The following is a 26,852-nucleotide window of genomic DNA, read 5'->3' as shown; positions in this document are numbered from 1 at the left end:
GTCGCTCGACCTGATTAACCCGTTCACACTGCACAGCAACACGGCAGTGAACCGGTTAGAATTTCTATGTTGCTACCGTTAGCTGTAACCGGTAACCCCTTTCACATTGCACAAATTACCAGGTCGAACCGGCATGAACCCGGTAGATTTGTGCGATGTGAAAGGGGTATAAATAAATACTGTAGGTCCCTGAGCGGTGCTAGGGCTTACTTATATAGGCAAGCATATACTATAGATGCTCTCCAATTCGAGGAGTCTCTATCTCTCCGTCTGAGCCATGAGGTTGTGCATTTGGTAATATGCTGTATTTTAGGTCATCACTACTGTTGGATTTACATTTGCACATACTGTAGATACAGACACCTGCACACAAATATATATCACAATGTAATGGACCCATTGACTTGTTTTACTTTGACAGTACATCCTATCTTCAATGCTTTACAGAGGCGGATATACTGTAGACCTCATGGGGCCCTATGCAAAATTCCAGTTTGTGGCCCTCCTCCCTCCAGCAATCCATAGGACTGTATTTGTCCTGCTGATTCCAGGCAGCATTGATAGAGCACCTTGGCGCGCGCACAGTCTACCGATAAATGCTTAGCTACATGAACATCAGCATTGCGTACAAATCTGAATCAGCTCTCGGTCTTTTGGCTTAATAACTATGTCCTATTTAAAGTAAACTACCTACAGACAGAGGGGGAGATTCTCTAAGAATCTCCACCCCCCTTCGCCGCCCATCGCATTTATAATTATCGCATATGTTGTAACATATGCGATAATTAAGGCAAAGGACAGCTGTCCTTTGCGGTGAGAGTCGCCGGGTCCCAGCAGGTCCCGGTGGCTCCCCCCTCCCTCACACACCCGGTGCTGCTGCGCCGGGCTCTCCTCCTCCCTGCACCCGGAAGAGGATTAGTGCAGGGAGGAGGTCACAGGTCCGGGCAGCACAGCTCTGTGCTGCCCGGACACAGGTGAGGGGGGAGGGGGCGATGCGGGGCGGCAGGGGGTCGGCGCGGGGCGGCAGAGGGTTGCGGTAGAAGCCCATTGGCTTCTATGGGGCATCGCCAGATTTTTCCGGCGATGCCCCCCGCCGCGGTAACCCGGCAGGGGATGCTTACAGCATCCCAAAATGCGGTAAAAACCCCGATAACGGGGTTTTTACCGAATTTTTCGCTTAGAGAATCTCCCCCCAGAGTATTAATTCATTTTGTGTGTCCAAACGTTTTTTTATCCTATCAAGAAACATCAAAGGGACTTTGGTAGTTTGGGCAGGTCCATGAGATGTCATAACGTCATGCGATAGTTGCGCAATGCTCCTCTGGGAACGTTTTGGATGGCCAGGATATCTTTATGAGGTCCCTTGGGACCTCCTAAGCAGGTGCCTACAGTAGGTTGCCATGTGGAAAATCTGCCTCTGATGGCTTATTTTGCCTTTACACGATGTTTCCTTGCTATTTCATCCAATCCTCAATGAATAGTTAGTATATTATACAGTTTTGTTTCTGTTTTTTGTTTAGAAATGAAAAACACATGGATTTATAGGAACCAGGGAGGCAAATTAAACCCATGTTAATTAGTTATTTATGTGGACTGATTTCTGATGTTCACAGATGCTCACGGACTTTAATCAAATTAGTAATTAGTACTTTCTTGTCTTGTATTAATTATTTAGCATTTTCTAGTAAATACAACAGTGCTTCTAATCTTATTGTTCATTGATTTTCAACAGTGGCTGTAGAAGACCTCAAAGAACCTGCTCAAGATTCAGGTCAGAGATATTTGCGCCCAGTTATTATGAATATTTTGTTATTATTACTGTTAGTAATTCAAACTATCTACAGCATTTATAAACTATAGTTTGCACGAATTGCTAAAAGTAGAATTTACAAATACTGTACAGCATGGAATGATATTGGAAGATTATTTAACCAGAGCTATGGAACTCTGCAAACCAGCGTCAGAGTCCTGTGTGATACCTGGCAACTTCTCTTATCTCTTGCTTGATCTTATAATAAGCAGATATTAATACAGGTCAAGTCTCCCTTATCCGTATATTCCATAAACTGAAATATTCTGAAAACTGTGGTTTTTCAGAATATTTTTTTTTTTCCCCACCCCTCTTTTTTCATACTTACAGCTGTGCTCATAAATTTACATACCCTAGCAGAATTTGTGATTTTCTGCCCGTTTGTCAGAGAATATGAATGATAACTCACAAACTTTTCTTTCACTCATGGTTAGTGGTTGGTTGAAGCTATTTATTGTCAAACAACTGTGTTTTTAAATCATAATGACAACAGAAACTACCCAAATGACCCTGGTCAAACTTTATAAACCCCAGTTCTTAAAACCATGTATTGCCCCCTTTAACATCAATGTACCTTTTTCCCGGGTGTCCACGACAGCCATCAGAATCCTCTTCAGTATCCCAGGTCCCAAGGATGCATTGCTCGGGCACACCGGTGACGTCACTGATGCACCTGCGCACTCACGCAATGCACCCCTGGGACCGGATATGCTGAAGAGGATTCAGAAGGTCATCGGGGCCATTGGGGCACTTCCGGGGGACAAGGTAAGTATGAAAAAAAAAATATTCCAAAATCCACAAAAATACCTTATCCAAAATGCTTGTGGTCCCCGAGTATTTCGGATGAGGGATACTCAACCTGTATATTTATGGTGTCTTGGATATTTTGTCAATTCATTATACTCTAAGTGTATGATATGTATTATTTCCATCTTACTCATACAAATAATGGCAGAAATGTAATAATTGTTATTTAGAGTGGTAGATGACATCAATGAATAATCTTGTTTGTTTTTAACAGAAGACACGAAAGATCCTGGCTTGGTTTCAGGTCAGTAAGAGTTTCTATTGAACTGGGATCTATGATAAAAGCTGTATATAAAATATATACAGTACAGTATGATGCTTTAAAGTAAAAAAACAATGTTGTGTATCATTTAACCCCTTCAGTGGCAATCCCTCAGTGCCCAGTCTGGCAGGCCTGGAAAATTCTCGGGGATTGCCACTGTTTACAGCCGGGCAGTGCTGCTGAGTTCAGTTGCTGAACTCAGGCAGCTTCAGCGCTGATTGACAGTTCAGCGGCGCTGACCGGACCCGGGGAGGCAGTGGTGTTTTTTTTTTTTTTTTAAGGGAGTGCTCCCCATAAAAACTCACCCAATGGGGAGCCCTCCTAAAAAAAAAAAACACTGAAGGGGTTAAATAGATTTTGTGATCAGGGGTATTAACTGTTCTGGTGCCATGATGGAAGGGGGTGCCGGATGATTTACTGACACTCAGGATTCCAAAAGTCATTTGTCCGATATCGATATCCCGACTGTTACAAGCCCGACAGTTGGGATCCTGACACCGGCCTTGTGGTTTCAAAATTGCAAGGACATCTGGTTCAGCAGATTCTTTCCCACAGATACAAGTTGGAGTTAGCATTTTATCCTCCAAACTGTTTCTTTACAACAGAACTCAACAGTTTTTGTGTAAAAGAAACAGTTATAAAAGTTATACAAAGACTGTTAGCAGCATGTGTGATAATCCCTATTTCCCTAGGGCAGCACAGACTAGGCTTTTTATTCCAATGTTTTTGTGGTACCAAAGTCGTACAGCTTGGAACGGCCTATCTCAAGTCCCTGAACCCATTCCTTCCTCAGATTGATTGATGGCACTGAATCACAAACCTCTGAGATACTATCCTTGTACAAAGGACCCGGCTGCCGAGGCATTGGAATCCCTGTCAGTTTCCACGCATTCCAGGGTTACTCAAAGAGTTTAAAAGAGAGTCTGCTTCTGTCATCCTAGTGGCTCCAGAGTGGCCATGCAGGGTGTTGTAGTTGTCTAAGGAAGGACTTGTTACAACAGTGTCCATTTGTGCGCCCTACAGCGTCTTCGCTTGATGGCGTGGCTGTTGAATCCACGTAGCTGAGTAGGCCGGGTATCCTGACATCAGTCACCTCTACCATGCTTAGGGCAAGGCTGATACTTCCGAACATTACTCTTGGATCTGAAGATCCTATGTCTTCTGGTGTGAGAAGCACAGACTACCTACTGTACAGCTGTGTTTTAGTCTGTCTCAACTTTTCTAAAACTGAGGTCTGGGAGAGGGATAGAGGGGGGGGGGGGGCTGCCACACTGTAAGAATTTTAAAGTGCATACTCGTATCACCACTCTATCCCCAATGTAAAAAGACTGCAGTGTCCCCTGTGGAATCAGAGAACTGGAGTTATCAGTGATTGCCAAATTCCTGATTTCAGCTGAAAATGTACCATAAATTATTTGTCCATTTCTTTCTATCCTATAAGTGGATGCTATCAATGACAAACACATTTTATTAAAATGTCACTAAATAGCAAAACAAGCAAATGTTTGAATTTGAAATAAAGAAGTGAATATGTCTGCTGATTGGCTGACGTGGTTTAACGATGCGCTGATCTTGGCCCTGCTAACTCTCTTATGTGTTTTTAACAGAATTAACACAAGAAATGAAAGACACTGGCTCAGATTCAGGTTAGTAAGATATTGTAATGGATTGGAATACAACAAGATTTCTGGTTTGTATTGACTGAACAATATAGTGAAAAACACCTTATTATTTTGTATTGGTCATTACATATCTACAATGACAGCAGTGCACACAGGTCTCTCTGTCTATGGTGTTCCACCAGCACATCCCGGACACATTGCATATACTTACTTTGCAGCTGTTTCTAGAAATACTGTATGTGCAATTCACAATACTGAAATCAATAGAAGGAATGGGACAGGTTTGCAGACTGTAAATGAGCTCCCTTCTCTGATAAGATGCCCCTGTGAAAATACTTTTGCTCATTTGTGTGTTCTGGTACAGTAGAGGAGCATAAAACCATTTGCTCACAAAAACTGGAAAAGAGACAATGGTATTTCACACAAATTGTTTAAATCTATTTGATGTAACAAACTTATCCAAACAAACTATGTATTTGTCAGTTTTGTCAGAATTTTGGAGCAAATGGTTGTTATTCTCTTAATGGTTACCCAGATTGTTTAACAATAGATGTGTCTTGACTCACATTGACTCATATCCTCATCACCAGTGGTTCTCTTGGAAAAGGTATATGTTTTACTGGCAGCCGTAGTACTTGGTTGCTGCTCCTGCTCTTCTGTCCACTGATCCATGATTGGTTTTATTTATGACACCAGCCAAGTTGAAAGTTTCTTTGGGGTGTAGGTTATGGGGGACACCACCTCACAAACCGTAATATACGCTGTGTCAGTCATCTGAACACACACACTAAAATACACAATATACATTTTTATATTCAATTCCCCTAGCAACAAGCATATGAGCATGTAACCCCCTGGCAACGAGCATGTAACCCCCTGGCAACGAGCATGTAATCTCCCTTGCAATAAACATGTAAACCCTGGCAATGAGCGAATACCCCCCCCCCCCAGCAACGAGCATGTAACCTCCCTGGCAATGTGCATGTAACCCCTGCTGGAATGAGCACGTAGCCAAGGCTGGCAATGAGTGCATAACCCGACCGGCAACAAGCATGTAATCCTGACTGGCAAAAAGCATGTAACCTTCACCTGGCAATGAGCAAGTAACCCCTGGCAACGACAATGTAGGTAAGCGGGACTTCAGGGTGCATTATGTGTGTAAAAGGCACTACAGCAGGCATCACATGTTTAAACAGAACTACAGGGTGGAATTATATGTGTAAGCGGCACTACAGGGAACATTATGTGTGGAAGCAGCACTAGTGGGGGTATTATGGATTTTGTGGCATAATGTGTAATGGGCATTACGGTGTGTGGCATAATGTGTAATGGGCATTCCAGTTTGTGTGTCAAAATGTGTTATAACAATGGAAGGGGGGGGGGGGGGACATACCCTTGCTCTGGGCACCATGTCACCCAGCCTCTCCTCTGAATGGTGCAATTAAAAGGGCTGTTTAATCTGAAAAGAAGCTCAGCCAAATGTCCAGCCACCCCCCAATCCCCTGCCGGCCACATATGTTCCCTAGCATGTGAGTCGATGTGTTCTCATACAAATCCGCTCACATGCGGCCAAACGACCATCGAATGATTTCTCCACTGTTCGCTAAGAAAAGTCAGGCTGAATTGACTTTTCCAGCATGCGCTTCCCGCCAAATTTGAGGCAGGCGCTGACGTCATTTCGGGTGATTTTCGAAAAATCACCCGAAAAGACCCGAAACAGAGCTTGGAATGACTAGTGATAGCTCGGGTGTGTTCGTGTTACCATGGAAACTGAACCACAAATCTCTAATTAATTTGTACGTTCAAATAAAAAGCATTTGCTTTTTATGTTCATTCATTGATCCCAAGTTGAAATAGTGCCATGGAAACAGTCAGCCAGACGAATGCCTCTGTAGGAAAAACATAATAAACTGGGACATGTTGGGCTGCATATGGGCCCTTATTCAGATCTGATCGCAGAACAAATTTGTTCGGAAAATGGCCAAAACCATGTGCACTGCAGGTGGGGTAGATGTAACATGTGCAGAGAGAGTTAGATTCATAGAGAGAGTTAGATTTGGGTGGGGTGTGTTGAAATCTTAATTGTAGTGTAAAAATAATGCAGCCAGTATTTACCCTGCACAGAAACAAAATAACTCACACAAATCGAACTCTCTCTATACATGTTACATCTACCCCACCTGCAGTGCGCATGGTTTTGCCCATTTTCCAAACAAATTTGTACTGCGATCATATCTGAATAAGGGCCTAGGAGTCCGAGGGGTAGATGTATTATAGCGGCATATATTGTGCCGTTATAGCGCTTTCTGTTTGACTCATTACATTCCTGTCAGAGAACATAGCACATCAATCGATAGCTGCATTTTGGGATGGTCAGCGCGTGTGGGGGAAGCGTTATCAGCTGTGTGTCTGCTACCACTTAGCTGATACTACCCCATAATCAATATGAATACATCTACCCTTCAGTCCTGTAACAGCGCCATTCAGATTCAGGTGCTGATTCAGAGATGTACCCTAATGTTGCTGGTCCTGCAAATTTCTATACAGAAAGTGTGTAAAAATGTGCAAATTCGGCAGCTGCCAGGATTTGCATTAAGATGGGAATCAGAAGGTTTGTAAATCCAAGCGGTTTGGTACAAAGATGCAGCCGGCATTAGGTGTCTGTCAATTATCGTAGTTCTGAATATACTATAGTCGTACACAATGGCTGCGTGTAGCGAGAGGCTGCCGCCATGTTTTCTGCATATGAGATTATAGCCGCAGCCCCAGACACACCCAGAAAACGGTTACAACACGTCTTCCTTTTGCTGCCACCCCCTGTTACCTCCCTTAATTGCTTCCTGCCGGTCAGTCAGCTTGTTAATAAATCCTCACTGCTTGCTACATTGCTGAGGAACCTTGAGGCATGCGCAGTGCGACAGTTTCCCAATAATCGGTCAGTTCGGTAAACATTGGCATTGCGTACAGGTCTGAATTGGGATCTGTATTCCATTAATGCCCTATGTTTTTCTTTTGCCAATCATGTTGTTGCTGTTATTATCACATGACTATGACCTCAGCAAGTACACCACTACGGCCTAGTAATATATATCAATGTCTTTAAATTATTTAAAAGTGTTTGTTACCTGACGTGATTAGACACCTCCTATGTAAAGCTGGCCATACACTACTGCCATCTCTCGCAGCAGTGTATGGCCAGCCGATCCCCCAACAGCTGCCCAGGTCCTTCCCGGATGGCATGGTCGCATGCGATACATCACATGCGGTCCTTTGCATGCGGCCCCTGTTCCCCTCCACCGGGAAGAGGTTCCGAGGTCAGACCTGCATGCTGATCTGACCTCCTACTCAGGTCTGATGCACACTGGCCCGCGCATCGGACCTGAGAAGACATAACACTGACCGGATTTGGGTGAAATCGGCCCAAATTGCAGTAGTGTATGGGGGCCTTAAAAGTGTAACTTAACTACCATAATAAACATTGAAATTATTTAAAATGTGCCTTTCATAATTTGGTACTTTTCCCATCATGAATAAGTGCATGACTTTTTCACAGAAATGATTCTTTGACCAGTTTGATCGTACAATTAGTTAAATTTATATGTCCTCATACAATTTTGCTACAGTTGCACCACACATCCCTTCATGCATATACAGTATGTGTGCTCTATGACTGCACTTTGATATTTAAATGAACAGCTCTGACTAAAAAGGAACCGATAATCAGTTATGCAAATGAGACTAATACACAGGTAGTAACATGTTGTGATCGCTTTATCTAAGCACTGTGCATCATCTCACGTTCACGCAATTCATTCCGTTCCTTTCATCTGCCTTATTCACCAGAAGAAATAGACATCCTTATTATGGCTATAGAACCCCGCAACCATTAAATTATCTTTCAGTGCAAGAAGTAGGGATTTGAACTATCATCATCCAATAAGTATACACTGCTGTAAGTAAATAATGGAGGGAATTTGTGACTCGCTGGTACTGTTTGTACTGTTTGGAAATGCATAAAAAAGGGATTTGCAAAGGTTTTGATATGTATAAATAAGTAGGGATATATTCATGTGAAAATAAATGATAAAAGCATAACCAAACAAAAATATTGTGTATACAGCATATAATCAGACATACTGTGTCACGCAGCTCGGAAATGGATGGTGACACTGAAAAGGAGAGAAAAAAAATCAATGATTGCTTTTATAAAAATGTTCAGCATGTAAAACATTTCTTTTAAAGGCAGAAAGGAAATCATTTTAAAGTAGATGAAAATTGCAAACAACAAATGTGTTGAGAATTAGTGTACAGATTATACCACTTTCACATCGCAGACCCGTTTTAAAAACCGGTATTTTAAACCGGTAATTAAAACGGGTCAGAGCCTTAATAGTGACCAGATTACCGTTTTAAATGCAGGTTCAGTGTCATTACACATTGCAGTTGAAACGTTTCATTCTGAACACGTTTCAGCTCAGTGTATATGACATAACAACATGTAATCATTGTAGCGCAGGTACCATAGGATAGAGGATGTCTTTTGGAATACTGTTGTCCAATTTTGTTTGTGGTTGTGGTGGGAAGCGCTCCGGAAAAAAAACACCACAATTTTGCAGCTGCCCCCCCCCCCGTTAAAAGACCTCCCCGGGAGCTGGCAGGGGGGTCCGTGCGGCGCGGAGGTACCTGTTGGGAGAGCCTGGAGGTCCCTGCGCCTGCGGCGCTGAGTTAAAAGACCTCCCCGGGAGCTGGCAGGGGGGTCCGTGCGGCGCGGAGGTACCTGTTAAGGGAGAGCCTGGAGGTCCCTGCGCCTGCGGCGCTGAGTATGATGCTGCCGGGGTCCCTGCAGTGAAGTGGAAATAACGCGCTATCTCCAGCGGAGATAGCGCGTTATTTCCACTTCACTGCAGGGACCCCGGCAGCATCATACTCAGCGCCGCAGGCGCAGGGACCTCCAGGCTCTCCCTTAACAGGTACCTCCGCGCCGCACGGACCCCCCTGCCAGCTCCCGGGGAGGTCTTTTAACTCAGCGCCGCAGGCGCAGGGACCTCCAGGCTCTCCCTTAACAGGTACCTCCGCGCCGCACGGACCCCCCTGCCAGCTCCCGGGGAGGTCTTTTAACTCAGCGCCGCAGGCGCAGGGACCTCCAGGCTCTCCCTTAACAGGTACCTCCGCGCCGCACGGACCCCCCTGCCAGCTCCCGGGGAGGTCTTTTAACTCAGCGCCGCAGGCGCAGGGACCTCCAGGCTCTCCCTTAACAGGTACCTCCGCGCCGCACGGACCCCCCTGCCAGCTCCCGGGGAGGTCTTTTAACTCAGCGGCGCAGGGACCTCCAGGCTCTCCCTTAACAGGTACCTCCGCGCCGCACGGACCCCCCTGCCAGCTCCCGGGGAGGTCTTTTAACTCAGCGCCGCAGGCGCAGGGACCTCCAGGCTCTCCCTTAACAGGTACCTCCGCGCCGCACGGACCCCCCTGCCAGCTCCCGGGGAGGTCTTTTAACTCAGCGCCGCAGGCGCAGGGACCTCCAGGCTCTCCCTTAACAGGTACCTCCGCGCCGCACGGACCCCCCTGCCAGCTCCCGGGGAGGTCTTTTAACTCAGCGGCGCAGGGACCTCCAGGCTCTCCCTTAACAGGTACCTCCGCGCCGCACGGACCCCCCTGCCAGCTCCCGGGGAGGTCTTTTAGCGGGGGGGGGGGGGGCAGCTGCAAAATTGTCCGGGGGGGGGGGGCTATCAGTGCTTGTGCTTGTGTTGTTTGCCTGAAATACCGTTTCAGACAAACTGCACACATTCACATTGCACAAAAAACGGCAAGGAACCGTGTAGGACTCTGCTTTTTACACGGTTCGAAATGCCAGTTAACTTAAAACGGTAAATCGGCTGTGGTGCATTCACAGTGCACCCTTAAACGTTTTAAAAAGGGAAAAAAACGGCAATATACCGTTGTAAAAGTGCGATGTGAAAGGGGTATTAGACAAGAGATAATTGGAAACACATGTCCGTGTTATGATTAGATTGTAACTATCACCTACAAATATTGGAGGCTTTTATTTTGTGTATTGAATTTATTTTGAACCCATAATTCCAAAACATCTGCAGGTCCTTAAATGTTCCAGTCATTGCATTAAGTGGACTGTTTAGGCCCATACACACTAGAAGATTATTTTACCAATCTGGCTGGTTGGAATGAAAATCTGAAAATTTCTGGGAACAAATTACAATTGACCGTTTGCTCCCAAATGCTGAAAAATGGACAAAAGCAGTCATCTGCATAAAGGCCCATTCACACTAGAAGATATTGGCATAAATCTCGTTCAGAAAGGGGCTTCGGAATGATATTGATGGCAATATCTTCTAGTGTGTATGCCTAATATCCTTAACAACGCACCCCAATCTCCTCCCCCCCCCCGCTCATTGTTAACAATATTGACGTCTTCCGGACATGCAGGTCAATCTGCCAATATTGCTCATGCCATTTTGCACCCATTGTTCAGTGTGGATGCGCAATATCTTTCTTGATCAGTTCAAGAGAAGTTGTTCACCAATATCTTTTGTCTTTCATATTTTCTAGAGTGTAAACACCAATTTGTGTTTTCCATGATTAGGAGCCATTTTCTCACAAAAATTTCCAGATTTTCATTCCAACCAGCCAGATTGGAGAGATACTGTAATTCTCTAGTGTGTGTGGGCCTTAAGCAGCCATTATGTGTACTGCACACCTGAGCAGAGTCTTAGTGAAGTGATATCACAAGGCAGCACTTCTTATTAAGTCATTGCAATCATTCCAGTGCTCTGTAATCAGAGATGTACAGTTCACTTGTTCTGAAATAGTAACATACCTGAACTTAGGGGTTCTAAACAGTGGTGGCACCAGAGGAGGGGCTGGAGCCACATTAACTGCCAGTGAGTCCCAGATGGCGATGTTTAGGGGGGTGTGACTGTAGGGTGTCTAAAAAAATGTTTTCATAAAACTCCTGCTCCCCAGGGTTTTTCCCATTCCTATTGTTCCAAAAATTGAGTAAAAATTGAGGTGCAGGGAAAGTTTGCCCTTAGGGACTAAAAGTTTCTAAAATTCGGCTACTTACCAGTATTTCCTCCATATTTTGAATTTTTTGGGGAACTTTGGATAGGCTCATAATAATTTAAAACTGTTATTATACATTGAAAACAGTACTCTAAAAGTAAAAATTACCATTTCCACCTTCCTTGATGGTCCAAAACGCACCCCAAATGTATTGCGAAATAGTAAAAACTAGCTAATTTAAAAGAAATTTTTTATTACATGACCTCACCTATCACCATCATTACTACTGCCGCGCCACCGCGGATGCTGCATGACTGAGAACACAACAGACAACAGTGCATGCGTGCAGTGGTGGTCATGTGGTGCGGGCGCACACACATTTCATTGTTCAGTTGAGACAGTCAGGCATTGAGCAAGTGAGATTGTTCTGTAACCCCCTTTGACCATTGAAGGGATTTTGGGCTACTAAATTACGAATTGTCAAATAAGTACCCACGATTAACCTCCTGTATTAATTAACCTTAGGCCTAATTGCGAATGTCTATAGAATAATCTAGTAAATTTGTCAATTTACATACTGTATGTAGCTAGTATATAGCGGTTACCCTAATACAATACTCATATACCTGTCTTCCTAGTCATCCTCCTTTTTCCACCAAGAAATTATCCTGGGACACTCGTTGAATTTTTTTTTACATTTTCCCAAGGTAACAAATATAATGACAGTAAACCAATTATCCTACTTATCTATATACTATATAATAAAACCATATAAGTAATATCCATGTATTAATTGTTCCAAGCCGTACTGCAGTATTATATCTAGAGCACACGTTGGGGCCCCTTTAAATTAGTTTCATTTAGTAACTTCTAAACATAATATTTTCGCCTGTATTTGGTTGGCTCCATAAGCATAAAATAATTATATGTCTTTACTTATTACTGATTAATTCTCCAGCTACCGATAGTGCACCTGGTCTGTTATAAACAATACAGGAAGACTGTAACAATAATAATATATTGTCCTCCATAACAATACTTCCGGGTCATATCTGAATAGTTCCTATAACCTAAATATACTTAAAGATGGAGTGCCTCTCTTCTAACAGGGGTCTGGCAGTCGGATCTCCAACCACTCCAGCTGCCAGAAGGGGACGCGTGCATGAGACACTCGCGCGTCCCGTTCCAACGGAGCTCCCTGCCGGTCCTTGCTGCCTCGCCGCCGGTCCCCGCCGATTGGAGACTGGCATCTGCAGACTATTGCAAGGCCTTTCACTTGGGAATCATGAATCTATTCCCAACTGGTTGGTCCTAGCTTGTGGTTACTGTTCCACATGTTTTGACAAGATGGAGCTTGGTTGTAAAAAGCTCCACAAATGTGGGAAGAAGATAACAGTTTCTGTGAAATGAAATCATTTGTCAAGAACTTAAAAGTAATTATCGATACTTCAGAAAGAGAAGTCAAACTGATTCTAGATTTTTCTGAAAGATTTACGAAGGATGAGGAGCAACAGCAGAACTTACTGCAGTCCGTTAAATCGAAAGAAAATCTGTACAGTTTGGGTCTCCCTTATCCGTGTACTCCAAAAACCGAAATATTCCAAAAAACGTGGTTTTTCAGTATATTCTTTGGGGAGGGGGGTTTACCCCTGACCCTTTTTTCATACTTACCTCATCGCCCGATGTCCACAGCGGCCTCCGGGATCCTCACAAGCGACATTTCCGGTCCCAGGGATGCATTGCGCGAGTACGCAACGCACTCACGCAATGCACCCCTGTGACCAGAGATGCAGCTGAAGAGGATACTGAAGGCCACCGTGGACGCCGGGGACACCGTGGATGTCGTGGGACTATCAGGGGACCAGTTAAGTATAAAAAAAATGTATTCCAAAATCCGAAAAAATCCCTTATCCAAAATGTACCAACCTGTATTAAAAAAAATATATAAATTAGAAGTTGTGTAGAAGTTTCTTTCAAATTACAGTAGCTCATTTTTACCATTTTGTAATAAATGTCAGGTGCATTTTGGACCATCAAGGAAGGTGGAAATGGTCATTTTTACTTTTAGGGTACTGTTATCAATGTATAATGACAGTTTAAGATTATTATGAGCCTACCCAAAGTTCCCACCCAAAAATTTAAAATAGGCAAGAAATACTGGAAAGTAGCCAAATTTATGAACCTTTTGGTCCCTAAGGGCAAACTTTTCCCTGCATCTACGAAGCTCAAATTTTGTATACTCACTTTTAGGAACAAGAGGAATGGGAAAACACTGGGGAACAGGAGTTTTATGGAATAACATTTTTTTGAGACACCCTATTGTGACTCCTCTATTTGAGCTTTGGACTGTTTTCATCCCCGCCTCTGGAACCCCGCCAGTTACAAGTCGAACCGAGTCTCACTACTGCAGGGGCAAACGCAGGATTTTCAGAAGGGGGTTTCCAGAGGGGCGGAACAAAGCACGGAGATGGACACTTAGGTGACCCAGTATATGCCGGGTCAGTTAAATTATTATAGATAGACCAAATGTATATAAATAATAATAAATAAATAAATAAAAAATATATATATATATATATATACATACATACAGGGGCATCAACAGCAGTGTAGACCCCTGGGCATAGCAAAGTATTGGGGCACCTACCGATCCTCCAGTGGTAGGGGTGGGGGAGCTTTGATGTCCCGCGGGTGGTAGGGGGTATTATATCAACCGCTCAGCATGTAGGGCCTGGATCAGTAATTTCCACTAATTACCCCTTTACTGTACAGATGGTGGGAGAAGGGGGCATTGGGCTGAATGAAGGGGCCCTGATACATAACTTCCAGGGTGGTAGAGGATGTTTAATATGTAGAGGAGGGGTGTATAGTGGAGTGGGCTTATTATTCATAATTTTCTGGTGGGAGGACAGCTTGCTTGACTGCAGATATCTCCAGTTCTCAGAAATAGATTTCTTTGATTTTAATGGAATTAAAAACTAGAGAATCCCACCTACCAAATGGTATTAGGGACTAGGTGATCAGAGTTCAGGAGGCAGAGCAATCTGCCAACGAGAATATAAACCTACATACCAGATGTGTGGAGCTGGAGCAGTAACCAGCTGCTGGAAGGCTGATATCTCTGGTTCTGGGAACAGTAGAGACAAGCTCATAGTGTCCATCAAAGGGGGATAGTCCCAGCTTTTGGAATATACACTCAGCAAAACTCTAAGTCAGAAAGAACCTGAAATATCTGACTGGGAAGAGCAATTACCAGGCTTGGATGGGGACCACTGCTTTGAAGTCAGATATCTCTGGTTCGCAAGGGCCGATTTTTAAAATTCTTGTACCGCTGGAAAGAGGGGACCCTCAGCTTTCAGCCTAGGGCCCTTAGACTCCTGGGGGGGTTTCTGGGTACTCAGAAACCCCCCATGCGTGCGCTACTGTACTGAATCCATTCAGAATGGAACCTAGTCCTGGGGTCTGTTTGTCAATTTGGAACTTAGGTTTAAAATCCTAACTTCTGGTTTTGGATTGCAAATAAACAGGTCCAAATTATATGAATTCAACTGTGTTTATTAAGCTTTTCAAATTAATGTTTATCAAGTTTAAAGAAATAATTAAAAAAAAAGGTACTTATGTATTATACGGGCTCCCATGTTAAATGCACCCCATTTTTTCATACCCCTACTATCCAACTACGCATGCAGTTGATTTTATATAGTGTGGCGAGCGCAGTGAGCCACCGTGCCCGAAGCGTGGCGAGCGGACGCGGTCTCATAAGAAAAACGGGAGCCCAGATATTACATAAGTACCAAAAAAAAAATTCTAACCAAAACACTTGAGTGAGATTTTACCAAAAACATGATGATTTATGAGAACCAAACCAAAACAATGGGGTCTGCTCACTTCGCTAACTGCAATTACTTGGCTGTATCCGCATATTCAGCCTCTGTTCTGCATATTTCCCAATGCTCCAAATGTTTTCAGATCCTCCAGTGTTGACATTTAGCTAATACCATTGAGGATGGAGCAGGTTGTACTGCACATGTATTGTCCAGTTATACTGTTCCTCAAATGCCACAGGAACTAACGCCATATGGAAATTGGCCTAATAATTCGGCATGGGACCTGCAGGGTTAGTGTACCTAATACAGTGGGTATAAACAGGGTTGCCATCAGAAATTGTGGGGCCCAGGACTGACAAAATAGGCAGGGCCACCTTTCCCCATCAGGAACCCTCGGGTTGCCTGGTGAGACCTCCAGTGTCAGTGGCCTTGACCGCATTACTCAATCTCTACCTTACTTCACGGGAAATGTATACTTTGTTTTTGACAAATTCTACTTGATAGACTCCAGTCCTGGGCCCCCTTTCTGTCTGGGCCCGGGACTGGAGTCCCTGCAGACCCCCCCCCCCATTCATCCTCTGGTGTCTGCCCTTGGTATAAACCCGTGCTAGGCATATGCTAGATAGTTATGATACAGGTTGAGTATACCTTATCCGAAATGCTCGGGACCACAAGAATTTTGGATGAGGGATTTTTCCGGTTATTGGAATTTTTTTTGTAAACATACTTACCTGGTCCCCTGGTGGTGCCCCGATGGTTCCCCGGCATCCATGGTGGCAATCAGGATCCTCTTCAGTGGTCCCAGGGGTTGTGTGAGTTTACAGGCGCGCCGGTGACATCGCGCAATGCACTCCTGGGACCGGAAATGCCGCTGAAGAGGATCCTGAAGACGGTCATGGATGCCGGGGGATGTGGTAAGTATGGAAAAAGGGTCCAGGGGGGAAGAAAAAAAAAATGAAATGTTCTGAAAAACCAGTTTTTGAAATATTTCGGTTTTTGGATATACGGATACGGGATACTCAACCTGTACTCTAACTGCTGTTTCCTCATCATTCTCATCATTTTCTGCTTACTAAGTACAGTTACATATCAGTAAGGAGCATCTTCTCAGCAGTTACAGGCTCCATTGCTAACACACCCACAGGCTTTTACAAATGAAAAATACAAAGTCTGCAATATTAATCCAACTAAATAATGTATGAATATTGATTTGAAAACTCTTTATACAGCAAACAAAGTCTCAACTAAGCATTATTTGCTTAAACCACAGACATGTGTAAAAGCTGCCAATTTGTTGATTACAGCATCAGCAGATTTATTGCAGGATCCTAAAGTGATAGCTGGTTTCTCTTCAGATAACATGATAGATGTGTATCTTTGGTTATCTATATGTACTCGTGTGGTTATCTATATGTACTCGTGTGGTGTATATAAGTCAGAGATCAATCTGGGTAGGAAACAGTGGTGGATCCAGAGGAGGGGCTGCAGCACAGTCCAATATTCAAAGGGGGGGGGGGGTTTGGAGTAAACTGCGCTGCTGTTTAAGTGGTTTTAATAATTGTAACACATTGGCTGTCTAAAAGGAATGAGTCTTGGACACACTGTATCTGTTGAAAAAATCTTTATCTCAAATCAATAAAAAATATTACATACAAATACACAGAATATATAAAAAGACAATTTAAAAAATGAGAATGGGATCCCAATCAATTACCTATAATAGCTTTTAGTAAATATCAGCAATATTTTTGCTCCAGCAATGTAAGAATATTTTAAAGAGGAGGAAAAATCAACCTAGGTTGATCAGGAGCGCTTTCCACCAGCTGTTCTCTCAAAAGATTAAGCAGCTGCTATATAGGGAATAGTCAGTTCCCTTAGAAAAATGTACAATAGAAAAACAGTTTAGCAGCGCTAGGGTGGTTTAGACAATTTGAAACAAGCGAATCAATTAATAGCAAATAGTAACAAATTTAATGGCACATAAAAAATACATTTATCCGGATATAAAATTATATCATAAAAAAATGGTAGTTTAAAAAGCAAAACTTGATAAAAGTGGATTTTTGGGTGTTTCATATAACCTGCATTAGACGATTCAGAGTTCCGTGGAGAAGTCCAAATGTGAACCACAATGGTGGGAATGGCCGCTGGAGGTGGATTTAAAGATGAAGTCCTTCTTTGAATTAGGGCAAGATTTACCCACGGAAGGTACGACCTCAACGATTGAAGCGGTGAAGATTGTAAATCCCGAATGGTGGTGGTACTTTCTCCTTGGTATAGTAAACTCTGGTCTCGAATGTTTGGCAGGCAGGTAATGGGCAAGGATCCACTGGGCACCTACGCGTTTCGCTGACCCCCGTCAGCTTTATCAAGGTGTCTCTTAGGTTGTGCCTTAGGGGTATTTATACCCATACTTCCTATTAGGTAATTACCATATGAAATTGATTCACTTGCAATTACAATAATATCAAACTCAAAGACATGCTCGGAGACAGAACTAAATTAATATACAATTCATGTATATACATAAATTAAAAAATCACAGTATGAAGCAATATAAAACATTTAAATGGGTTGTAATATAAATGGTAACCTGGTTACGGAGTTATACTTCCGGGTCATTTCCGGATCCATTAAATCATAACATTTCAAAAGAATTTCATCAAAAACACTACAGACCATTTAGGCACATTGCCCTTAATAAAATTTATTAAATCAGAGAGAACATGCGTTACAAATCATCGTATGGGACCTATTATATTCATATACACATTTTATCATTAGCAGGAAATGACGTTACGTTGTAGCTTGCGTCCCGGAAGTACAACGTTATTATTGAACCACAATGGATATGTGCTATTCAGTCTAAATGGTATTCTGTAACATCTATGGACTAGCGTGCATAGCGTGATTGCGTGCATACCTTTTATTTAGTAATCATTCCCCCATCTTAGTATTTGTCCGTTCACAGACACTAACTTCGGAGACCAAAGGCGCCGAAAGTGATGTCACGGCCTGTCAGTACGTCTCAATAACTATTCCCCGCCGCCTTTTCTTTCGTGACATCACTTCCGGCGCTGAGCAGTGAAACGCAAACATTCCCAGGCCAACGAAAAGGCGGCGAGGAATAGTTATTGAGACGTACTGACAGGCCGTGACATCACTTCCGGCGCCTTTGGTCTCCGAAGTTAGTGTCTGTGAACGGACAAATACTAAGATGGGGGAATGATTACTAAATAAAAGGTATGCACGCAATCACGCTATGCACGCTAGTCCATAGATGTTACAGAATACCATTTAGACTGAATAGCACATATCCATTGTGGTTCAATAATAACGTTGTACTTCCGGGACGCAAGCTACAACGTAACGTCATTTCCTGCTAATGATAAAATGTGTATATGAATATAATAGGTCCCATACGATGATTTGTAACGCATGTTCTCTCTGATTTAATAAATTTTATTAAGGGCAATGTGCCTAAATGGTCTGTAGTGTTTTTGATGAAATTCTTTTGAAATGTTATGATTTAATGGATCCAGAAATGACCCGGAAGTATAACTCCGTAACCAGGTTACCATTTATATTACAACCCATTTAAATGTTTTATATTGCTTCATACTGTGATTTTTTAATTTATGTATATACATGAATTGTATATTAATTTAGTTCTGTCTCCGAGCATGTCTTTGAGTTTGATATTATTGTAATTGCAAGTGAATCAATTTCATATGGTAATTACCTAATAGGAAGTATGGGTATAAATACCCCTAAGGCACAACCTAAGAGACACCTTGATAAAGCTGACGGGGGTCAGCGAAACGCGTAGGTGCCCAGTGGATCCTTGCCCATTACCTGCCTGCCAAACATTCGAGACCAGAGTTTACTATACCAAGGAGAAAGTACCACCACCATTCGGGATTTACAATCTTCACCGCTTCAATCGTTGAGGTCGTACCTTCCGTGGGTAAATCTTGCCCTAATTCAAAGAAGGACTTCATCTTTAAATCCACCTCCAGCGGCCATTCCCACCATTGTGGTTCACATTTGGACTTCTCCACGGAACTCTGAATCGTCCAATGCAGGTTATATGAAACACCCAAAAATCCACTTTTATCAAGTTTTGCTTTTTAAACTACCATTTTTTTATGATATAATTTTATATCCGGATAAATGTATTTTTTATGTGCCATTAAATTTGTTACTATTTGCTATTAATTGATTCGCTTGTTTCAAATTGTCTAAACCACCCTAGCGCTGCTAAAGTGTTTTTCTATTGTACATGTAAGAATATTTTTCCTGCAGTTGGTAGTAAATTTGCAGAGGGGGTAGAACAGTAGTATGTAGTCCCAATTTAGGTAGAAAAATGCTGCATGAGGACTGGTCAGTAAATTATAACATATACAGTCACGGATTTATTAGTATGCTCACCCTTGCGGCAGACCTCGATCCCCTTGATGTAATGTGGGGAGAGGGTTTAGTGTGCAGCAGCTGATGGCCGGCAGCTCGGATGGAAGGAGAGCTGCACTTCAGCTGGATCGTAGAGGTACACCTGACAGTATGCCGGGGTGAGCGTTCGAGTTGAGATGTGTCCAAACAGCGTGTAGCGTGGGGCGGCTGATTATGCTTGTAAGCAGGTGGATTTCACCGTTCCGACCACGGTAGTACAGAGGTAGCTGGGTGTTACGGCAGATCTCGATCACAGTCCAATATTCAAATAGGGGAGAAACACCAACTGCCAGAGAGTCATTTTGGAGCGGCAGTTGGTGTGGCTCCCCTATTTGAATCTTGAATTGTACTTCAGCGCCGCATCTGGAGCCTCCCCTAGTAGGTACCCCACTACATTGTATATACTACATGGTATTCTCCAACTGTATTCTGACATGTGTAATTGCTGCACATCATCAGAAGCATAAAACTTGCTTGCAAATAATACAATTTACATATATTCTTTTTTAACAATTATTTTATATTTTATTTTAACTTTTGTATATATACAGTTCTTATAAATTACAATAGATATGTCCAAATGTACTCAGGCATAGGGGGTATTCAATCCCTGCCATTATTTCCGACGGGGGAAATATCGGCAGGAGCCAATGCTGTCTTGCCCGACAGCATTGAAGAGGCAGACCAACAGAACGGGCCCAACTTTAAAAGCTGCCCTGCCCATTTTGCAGAGAACGGCTGTGAATTGTTGCGATCACGGCCGGATCTCGACAATCCACGGCCGTTTATGCAGACACGCCCCCTTTTCGGTAATCGGCAGGCGGGACACAGAATCCCACCTTGCGATTTGCGGTCGAGCAAAACGAAAACGGGCCCGGGTCACGGCTGTCGGGACCCGGGATTGAATACCCCCCATAGAGTGGACACTTTTAGTCAATAATGTACCTGTAGAACATGTAACAGTACTACTTATATTTGGCCTTTTACTAAAAACAACCCAGATGTAAGTACAAAAATTACACAAGAAGAGAAATATACCACATTAAAGGATTTGATATTCCTCTCAGAGTTCAGCTGACAAATAGACCTCTATGACGTGTGTCAGTGGGTTCCGTGAGGAGACCGCGGTTTCATTTATGGCCCATGTGCTAGAACCCGGAGACAAGATAATGCTATAATATCATTGTAAAGTGTATGTTACTTGATCTGTGGAGATATTGAGCTACGTAGTAGGAAACAAATACTGTATTTATTTAGACTGCTCTGTAACTGTAATAATACTCAATAATAACACTCCCCAAGCCTGTGCTTTTGCTATATAATGACTGCACTGGACTGTGTGACTCTACCTCAGTCTGGTGTTCTTCACTGTGAGCAGCGCCAAGCTTTGTAGGAGAAAGATAATTTGAGGGTAATACTGTACTGGCCGATTTCACAAAAGTGTGTTTATTATTACAACGTGGGCCCTAGTAATGTAGAAGGGGTGTGGCTAAGCCCACTCTGAAAATATTTACTGCTACCATTGTTTATTGCTCTGCCTCCAGAGCCCATGACTGCCTCTGATCAAGCCCCCTGCCCACCCACCCCCACCCCCCATACAACCCCAGTCAATTAAGATTAAGGGCCAGATGCACTAAGCTTCAAAAGTGAGAACGATAAACAACCAACCATTGTATCTCCATTGAATCGAAGGTTCATGGCTAACAATTGGAGATGCAGTAACCATGTACAGTACAACATACAATAGGTAGATGCCTAGGACAAATTATTTTCAGGGTTTCTAAGCATTTTATCTGGATATAACCAACAGTACATATTGTCCATGTATAGAATACACTAAACAAATTAAATAAGCTTGTTCAAAGAAAAAGTATGTAGTAAATGACATTAATATGAAACTATATGGATGCTGCCCCATGCAAGTGCCTAGTAGGCCTACATTACTGCCCAGATTACATATGTTGCACCCTTAGGCCATGTTCTATATATAGCTTCCAATTCCCCTCCCAATGCTATCATGCCAACCCACTAACACTACTGTACAGGTAACTCACCAACCCTGTCCTTAAAGGTAATCCATCAACTCTACCATATCTGTATATGTAACCTAATGACCCTATATGTACAGGTAACCCACAGCCCTATCTGTACAGGTAACCTACCAACCCTGTCCTTATAGGCAACCCACCAACCCTATCTGTACAGGTAACCCAATGACCCTATCTGTACAGGTAACCCACAGCCCTATCTATACAGGTAACCCAATGACCCTATCTGTCCAAGTAACCCACAACCCTATCTGTACAGGTAACCCAATGACCCGGAAGCGGTACATCTGTCAGAATGAACTTAGGTCTACAGTCATTAGGTCGACCCCACTAGGTCGACTGGCAGGAAGGTCGACCTGACTTAAGGTCGACATGGGCCAAGGTCGACATGACTTAAGGTCGAATTTGCATAAAGGTCGACATGAGGAAGGTCGACTGGTCATAAGGTCGACATGGGTTTTTCACTGTTTTTTTATTCGAATGTCGACACAGTCGACATGGACACAGTTGGCAATGAGAATCGGACCCTCGCATCGCTCGCTTCGCTCGCAATGCTTCGGGCACGGTGCCTCGCTGCGCTCGACACACTATTTTATTCTCCCACCACGCCCTAGTGGATGGTAGGGCATGAAATACCGCCTGTTGGCACATGTCGGCTCAAAAAACAGTGAAAAACCCATGTCGACCTTATGACCAGTCGACCTTCCTCATGTCGACCTTTATGCAAATTCGACCTTAAGTCATTTCGACCTTGGCCCATGTCGACCTTAAGTCAGGTCGACCTTCCTGCCAGTCGACCTAGTGGGGTCGACCTAATGACTGTAGACCTAAGTTCATTCTAATAGATGACCGCTTCCCCAATGACCCTATCTGTCCAAGTAACCCACAACCCTATCTATACAGGTAACCCAATGACCCTATACGTACAGGTAACCCACAACCCTATCTGTACAGGTAACTTACCAACCCTGTCCTTATAGGTAACCCACCAACCCTATCTGTACAGGTAACCCAATGACCATATATGTACAGGTAACCCACAGCCCTATCTGTACAGGTAACCCAATGACCCTATCTGTCCAAGTAACCCACAACCCTATCTATACAGGTAACCCATCGGCCCTGTCCTTGCAGGTAACTAACCCTATCTGTACAGGTAACCAAATGACCCTATATGTACAGGTAATCCACAGCCCTATTTGTACAGGTAACCCATTGACCCTGTCCTTACCGGTAACCAACTAACCAACCATATCTGTACAGGTAACCCAATGACCCTATCTGTCCAAGTAACCAACAACCCTATCTATACAGGTAACCCATCGGCCCTGTCCTTGCAGGTAACTAACCCTATCTGTACAGGTAACCCAATGACCCTATATGTACAGGTAACCCACAGCCCTATTTGTACAGGTAACCCATTGACCCTGTCCTTACAGGTAACCAACTAACCAACCCTATCTGTACAGGTAACCCAATGACCCTATCTGTCCAAGTAACCAACAACCCTATCTATACAGGTAATCCATTGACCCTGTCCTTACAGGTAACCAATTAACCAACCCTATCTGTACAGGTAACCCAGTGACCCTATCTGTACATGTAGCCCACCAACCCTATCTGTATAGGTAAACTTTTGACCCTATCTGTACAGATAACCCACCAACTCTATCTGTGCATGTAACCCTACTGATCCTATCTGTCCAGGTATCCCACTGTCTCCCTTTTTTTTTAGAGATAACCCACTGGTGACCCTATCTGACCAGGTGGCTCACCAATACTGTACAGGTAACCCACCATCCCTATCTGTACAGGTAACCAACAACCCCTCTCTGTGTACGTAACCCACAAATCCTACCTGTACAGGTAACCCAACAACTATCTCTGTGCATGTAACCCTACTGACCCTATCTGTCCAACTTACCAACCCTATCCATACAACCCTATCTGTGCAGGTAACACACAACCCTATCCATACAACCCTATCTGTGCAGGTAACACACAACCCTATCTGTACAGGTAACCCAACAACTATCTCTGTGCAGGTAACTTACCAACCCTATCCATACAACCCTATATGTGCAGGTAACCCACTGTGCCTGTCTGTGCAGGTAACCCACTGTGCCTGTCTGTGTAGGTAACCCACTGTGCCTGTATGTGCAGGTAACCCACTGTGCCTGTCTGTGCAGGTAACCCACTGTGCCTGTCTGTGCAGGTAACCCACTGTGCCTGTCTGTGTAGGTAACCCACTGTGCCTGTCTGTGCAGGTAACCCACTGTGCCTGTCTGTGCAGGTAACCCACTGTGCCTGTCTGTGCAGGTAACCCACTGTGCCTGTCTGTGCAGGTAACCCACTGTGCCTGTCTGTGCAGGTAACCCACTGTGCCTGTCTGTGCAGGTAACCCACTGTGCCTGTCTGTGTAGGTAACCCACTGTGCCTGTCTGTGCAGGTAACCCACTGTGCCTGTCTGTGCAGGTAACCCACTGTGCCTGTCTGTGCAGGTAACCCACTGTGCCTGTCTGTGCAGGTAACCCACTGTGCCTGTCTGTGCAGGTAACCCACTGTGCCTGTTTGTGCAGGTAACCCACTGTGCCTGTCTGTACAGCTAACACACAACCCTTTCTGTACAGGTTACCCAACAACTATCTCTGTGCAGGTAACTTACCAATCCATCCATACTACCCTACCTGTGCAGATAACCCACCAACCCTATCTGGATCGGTAACCCACTGACCCTATATCTGTACAGGTAACCCACCATCCCTATATCTGTACAGGTAACCCACCATCCCTATATCTGTACAGGTAACCCACCAACCCTGTATGTACAGGTAACCAACCCTATGCAAACAGTTCTATATGTACAGGTAACTCACCAATCCTATCCAAACAGTTCTATCTGTGCAGGTAACCCACCGACCCTATCTATACAACCCTATTTGTACAGGTAAACCACCAATCCTATTTCTACAGGTAACCCACTAACCCTATCTGTGCAGTTAACTCACCTACCATACCTGTACAGGTAACCCACCAATCTTATCCATAACCATAAGGGCTACCCACCAACCCTACTAATGCATGTAACCCACTGACCCTATCTGTACAGGTAACCTACCAACCCTAATTGTCCATGTAGACCACCTATCCTATTTCTACACGTAACCCACTAACCCTATCTGTGCAGTAAACCCACTTAGCTTATCCATAAGGGTTAACCACCAACCCTACCAGTGCAGGCAACCCACTGACCCTATATGTCCAAGCAACTCACTAATCCTATCTGTCCTTGTAACCCACCAACCTTATATGTACCGGTAACCCTCCAACCCTATGCATTTTGGTAAAGCACAAACTCTGTATGTACAGGTAACTCTGTATGTACAGGTAATATTTCAGCATTTAAACCTCATTTAAAGCATACCTCCCAACTTCTGATGACATGAAATAGGGACACTCGCCGCGCGAGCGCCCGAAAAGGGGTGGGGCGTATGCAAATGAGGGCGTGGCTTATGCTAATTAGCCGCAACCTCATTTTCATACGAGAATAGACGCTGTGCGCATGCGCACAGCATCTATTCTATTAGATTGGGGGGTCTCCCAACTGCCACCCCCCGCAGCGGGACAATGCCTGCCGCGGGTGGGACAGCGGGACAGGACCCGAAATCGGGACTGTCCCGCTGTAATCGTGACAGTTGGGAGGTATGTTTAAAGTCAACCAGAAAAGGGCAGTCTCTGGCCAATGCAAGCAGTTCTTGGCTCAATGTCAACCATACATGCCTCCTTTTTTAATCTCCCCTCTGAGATCCAATGAGTGCATGGTGACCTGACTCATGTCATCATGGTGCTTGTCCCCATCATAATTTTTCGATTAGCATTATCAAGCAAATAATGGGGATCATGCCATGTTGATACAATACTCAGTCAATAGCATCATCAAGGACTTGGATGTGGATGGTATCTGGGAGGGGGTTCTAATTTCCAGGGAGAGTTCATCGAAAGGATGGGCTCTCTAGGACATTCAATGAAAGTAGGCAAGTGTAAACGGGATTTACTGTGATAGATGCATAAAGTATATACTGTATACTAAAAAGTTCAACCTCTAGGTAGTTGCTTAGTTAGTCTACTGGCCTTTGGTGCGGACTTGGGGGGGGGGGTGATTCTGGTTGAATCGCACAGGGGAGCGATTTTTAGAGACTGTGCATGCACATAAGTATTTATGCGCATGTGCAGCCTCTGTGTACGAGCGGGCACGGCGAATTGATTATTCGCCAGCCGCTCATACATCAGTGCGGGTGAAGGGTCTTCGCGCCGATGGGAATGCCCAGCGTTTCATGGGCGTTCCCATTAAAACTGTAGGCGTTCCAATGGAAATATGCCGGTGATGCCGGTGGACAGTCAACTGCCTGCCCGCTTCCCGCACTGGGAGCCCACAGATCTAAGACACCAGAGAGGTGTCTTAGATCTGCGAGCGCTTGCAAATCATTCTGACTTTGCGGGCCAACCAGAATCACCCTCCTTGGTTCATTAGGTCGGCAGTATCTAGGTTGACCCTAAAATGAACAAGATAGACACAAGCAAAAAGTTGACAGGAAAATAGTCGACGCATGGTAAGTTCGACATGCATTTTGTAGATTTACTATTCAAAGTATGAAAAGGTAAAAAAAAAAAAAGAATTGTGATAAATTTAAAGCGACCATATGCTGTGTCAACCATTATCGCGTAAACCCTTGACCAATTGACCATGTCAACTAATAGTGGTCGACTTATTGACTGTCAATCTAAAGTTAAAATAAACCTCGGCACACATGTCGGTTTTTTGTTTTATTTTTGTGAGTCAAATATTGTTTTTGTTTCTAAAAGAATAAAGGACAAATAGAGAGGTAACAAATGTTAATTTAATTAAAAATGTAATTAATTGTTTCCAGGTAGACTCCAGCAGAACACTGTTTTCCTTTTCTTTTGCAAGCGATGATAAGGTTCAGAGAATTTAACCAAAACCTCTGT

At 43.8% G+C, this 26,852-nt stretch overlaps 1 protein-coding gene across 3 annotated transcripts in view; it reads left to right on the top strand.

The window, feature by feature from the left end:
* MACROD2 (mono-ADP ribosylhydrolase 2) overlaps nt 1-26,852 on the top strand; it is a 1,799,128-nt gene that overhangs the window by 1,667,663 nt on the left and 104,613 nt on the right. For all 3 annotated transcript variants that reach the window (XM_083175826.1, XM_083175824.1, XM_083175825.1), the window contains 3 exons: nt 1,733-1,771; nt 2,832-2,861; nt 4,487-4,525. In XM_083175826.1, the coding sequence (XP_083031952.1) occupies nt 1,733-1,771; nt 2,832-2,861; nt 4,487-4,525 (108 nt within the window). The remainder of the gene's footprint in view (nt 1-1,732; nt 1,772-2,831; nt 2,862-4,486; nt 4,526-26,852) is intronic.

Source organism: Crinia signifera, chromosome 3 (assembly GCF_055691185.1).
Source record: "Crinia signifera chromosome 3, ASM5569118v1, whole genome shotgun sequence".
NCBI classification, from domain to species: Eukaryota; Metazoa; Chordata; class Amphibia; order Anura; family Myobatrachidae; genus Crinia; species Crinia signifera.
This window is presented reverse-complemented; position numbering and strand designations above follow the sequence as displayed.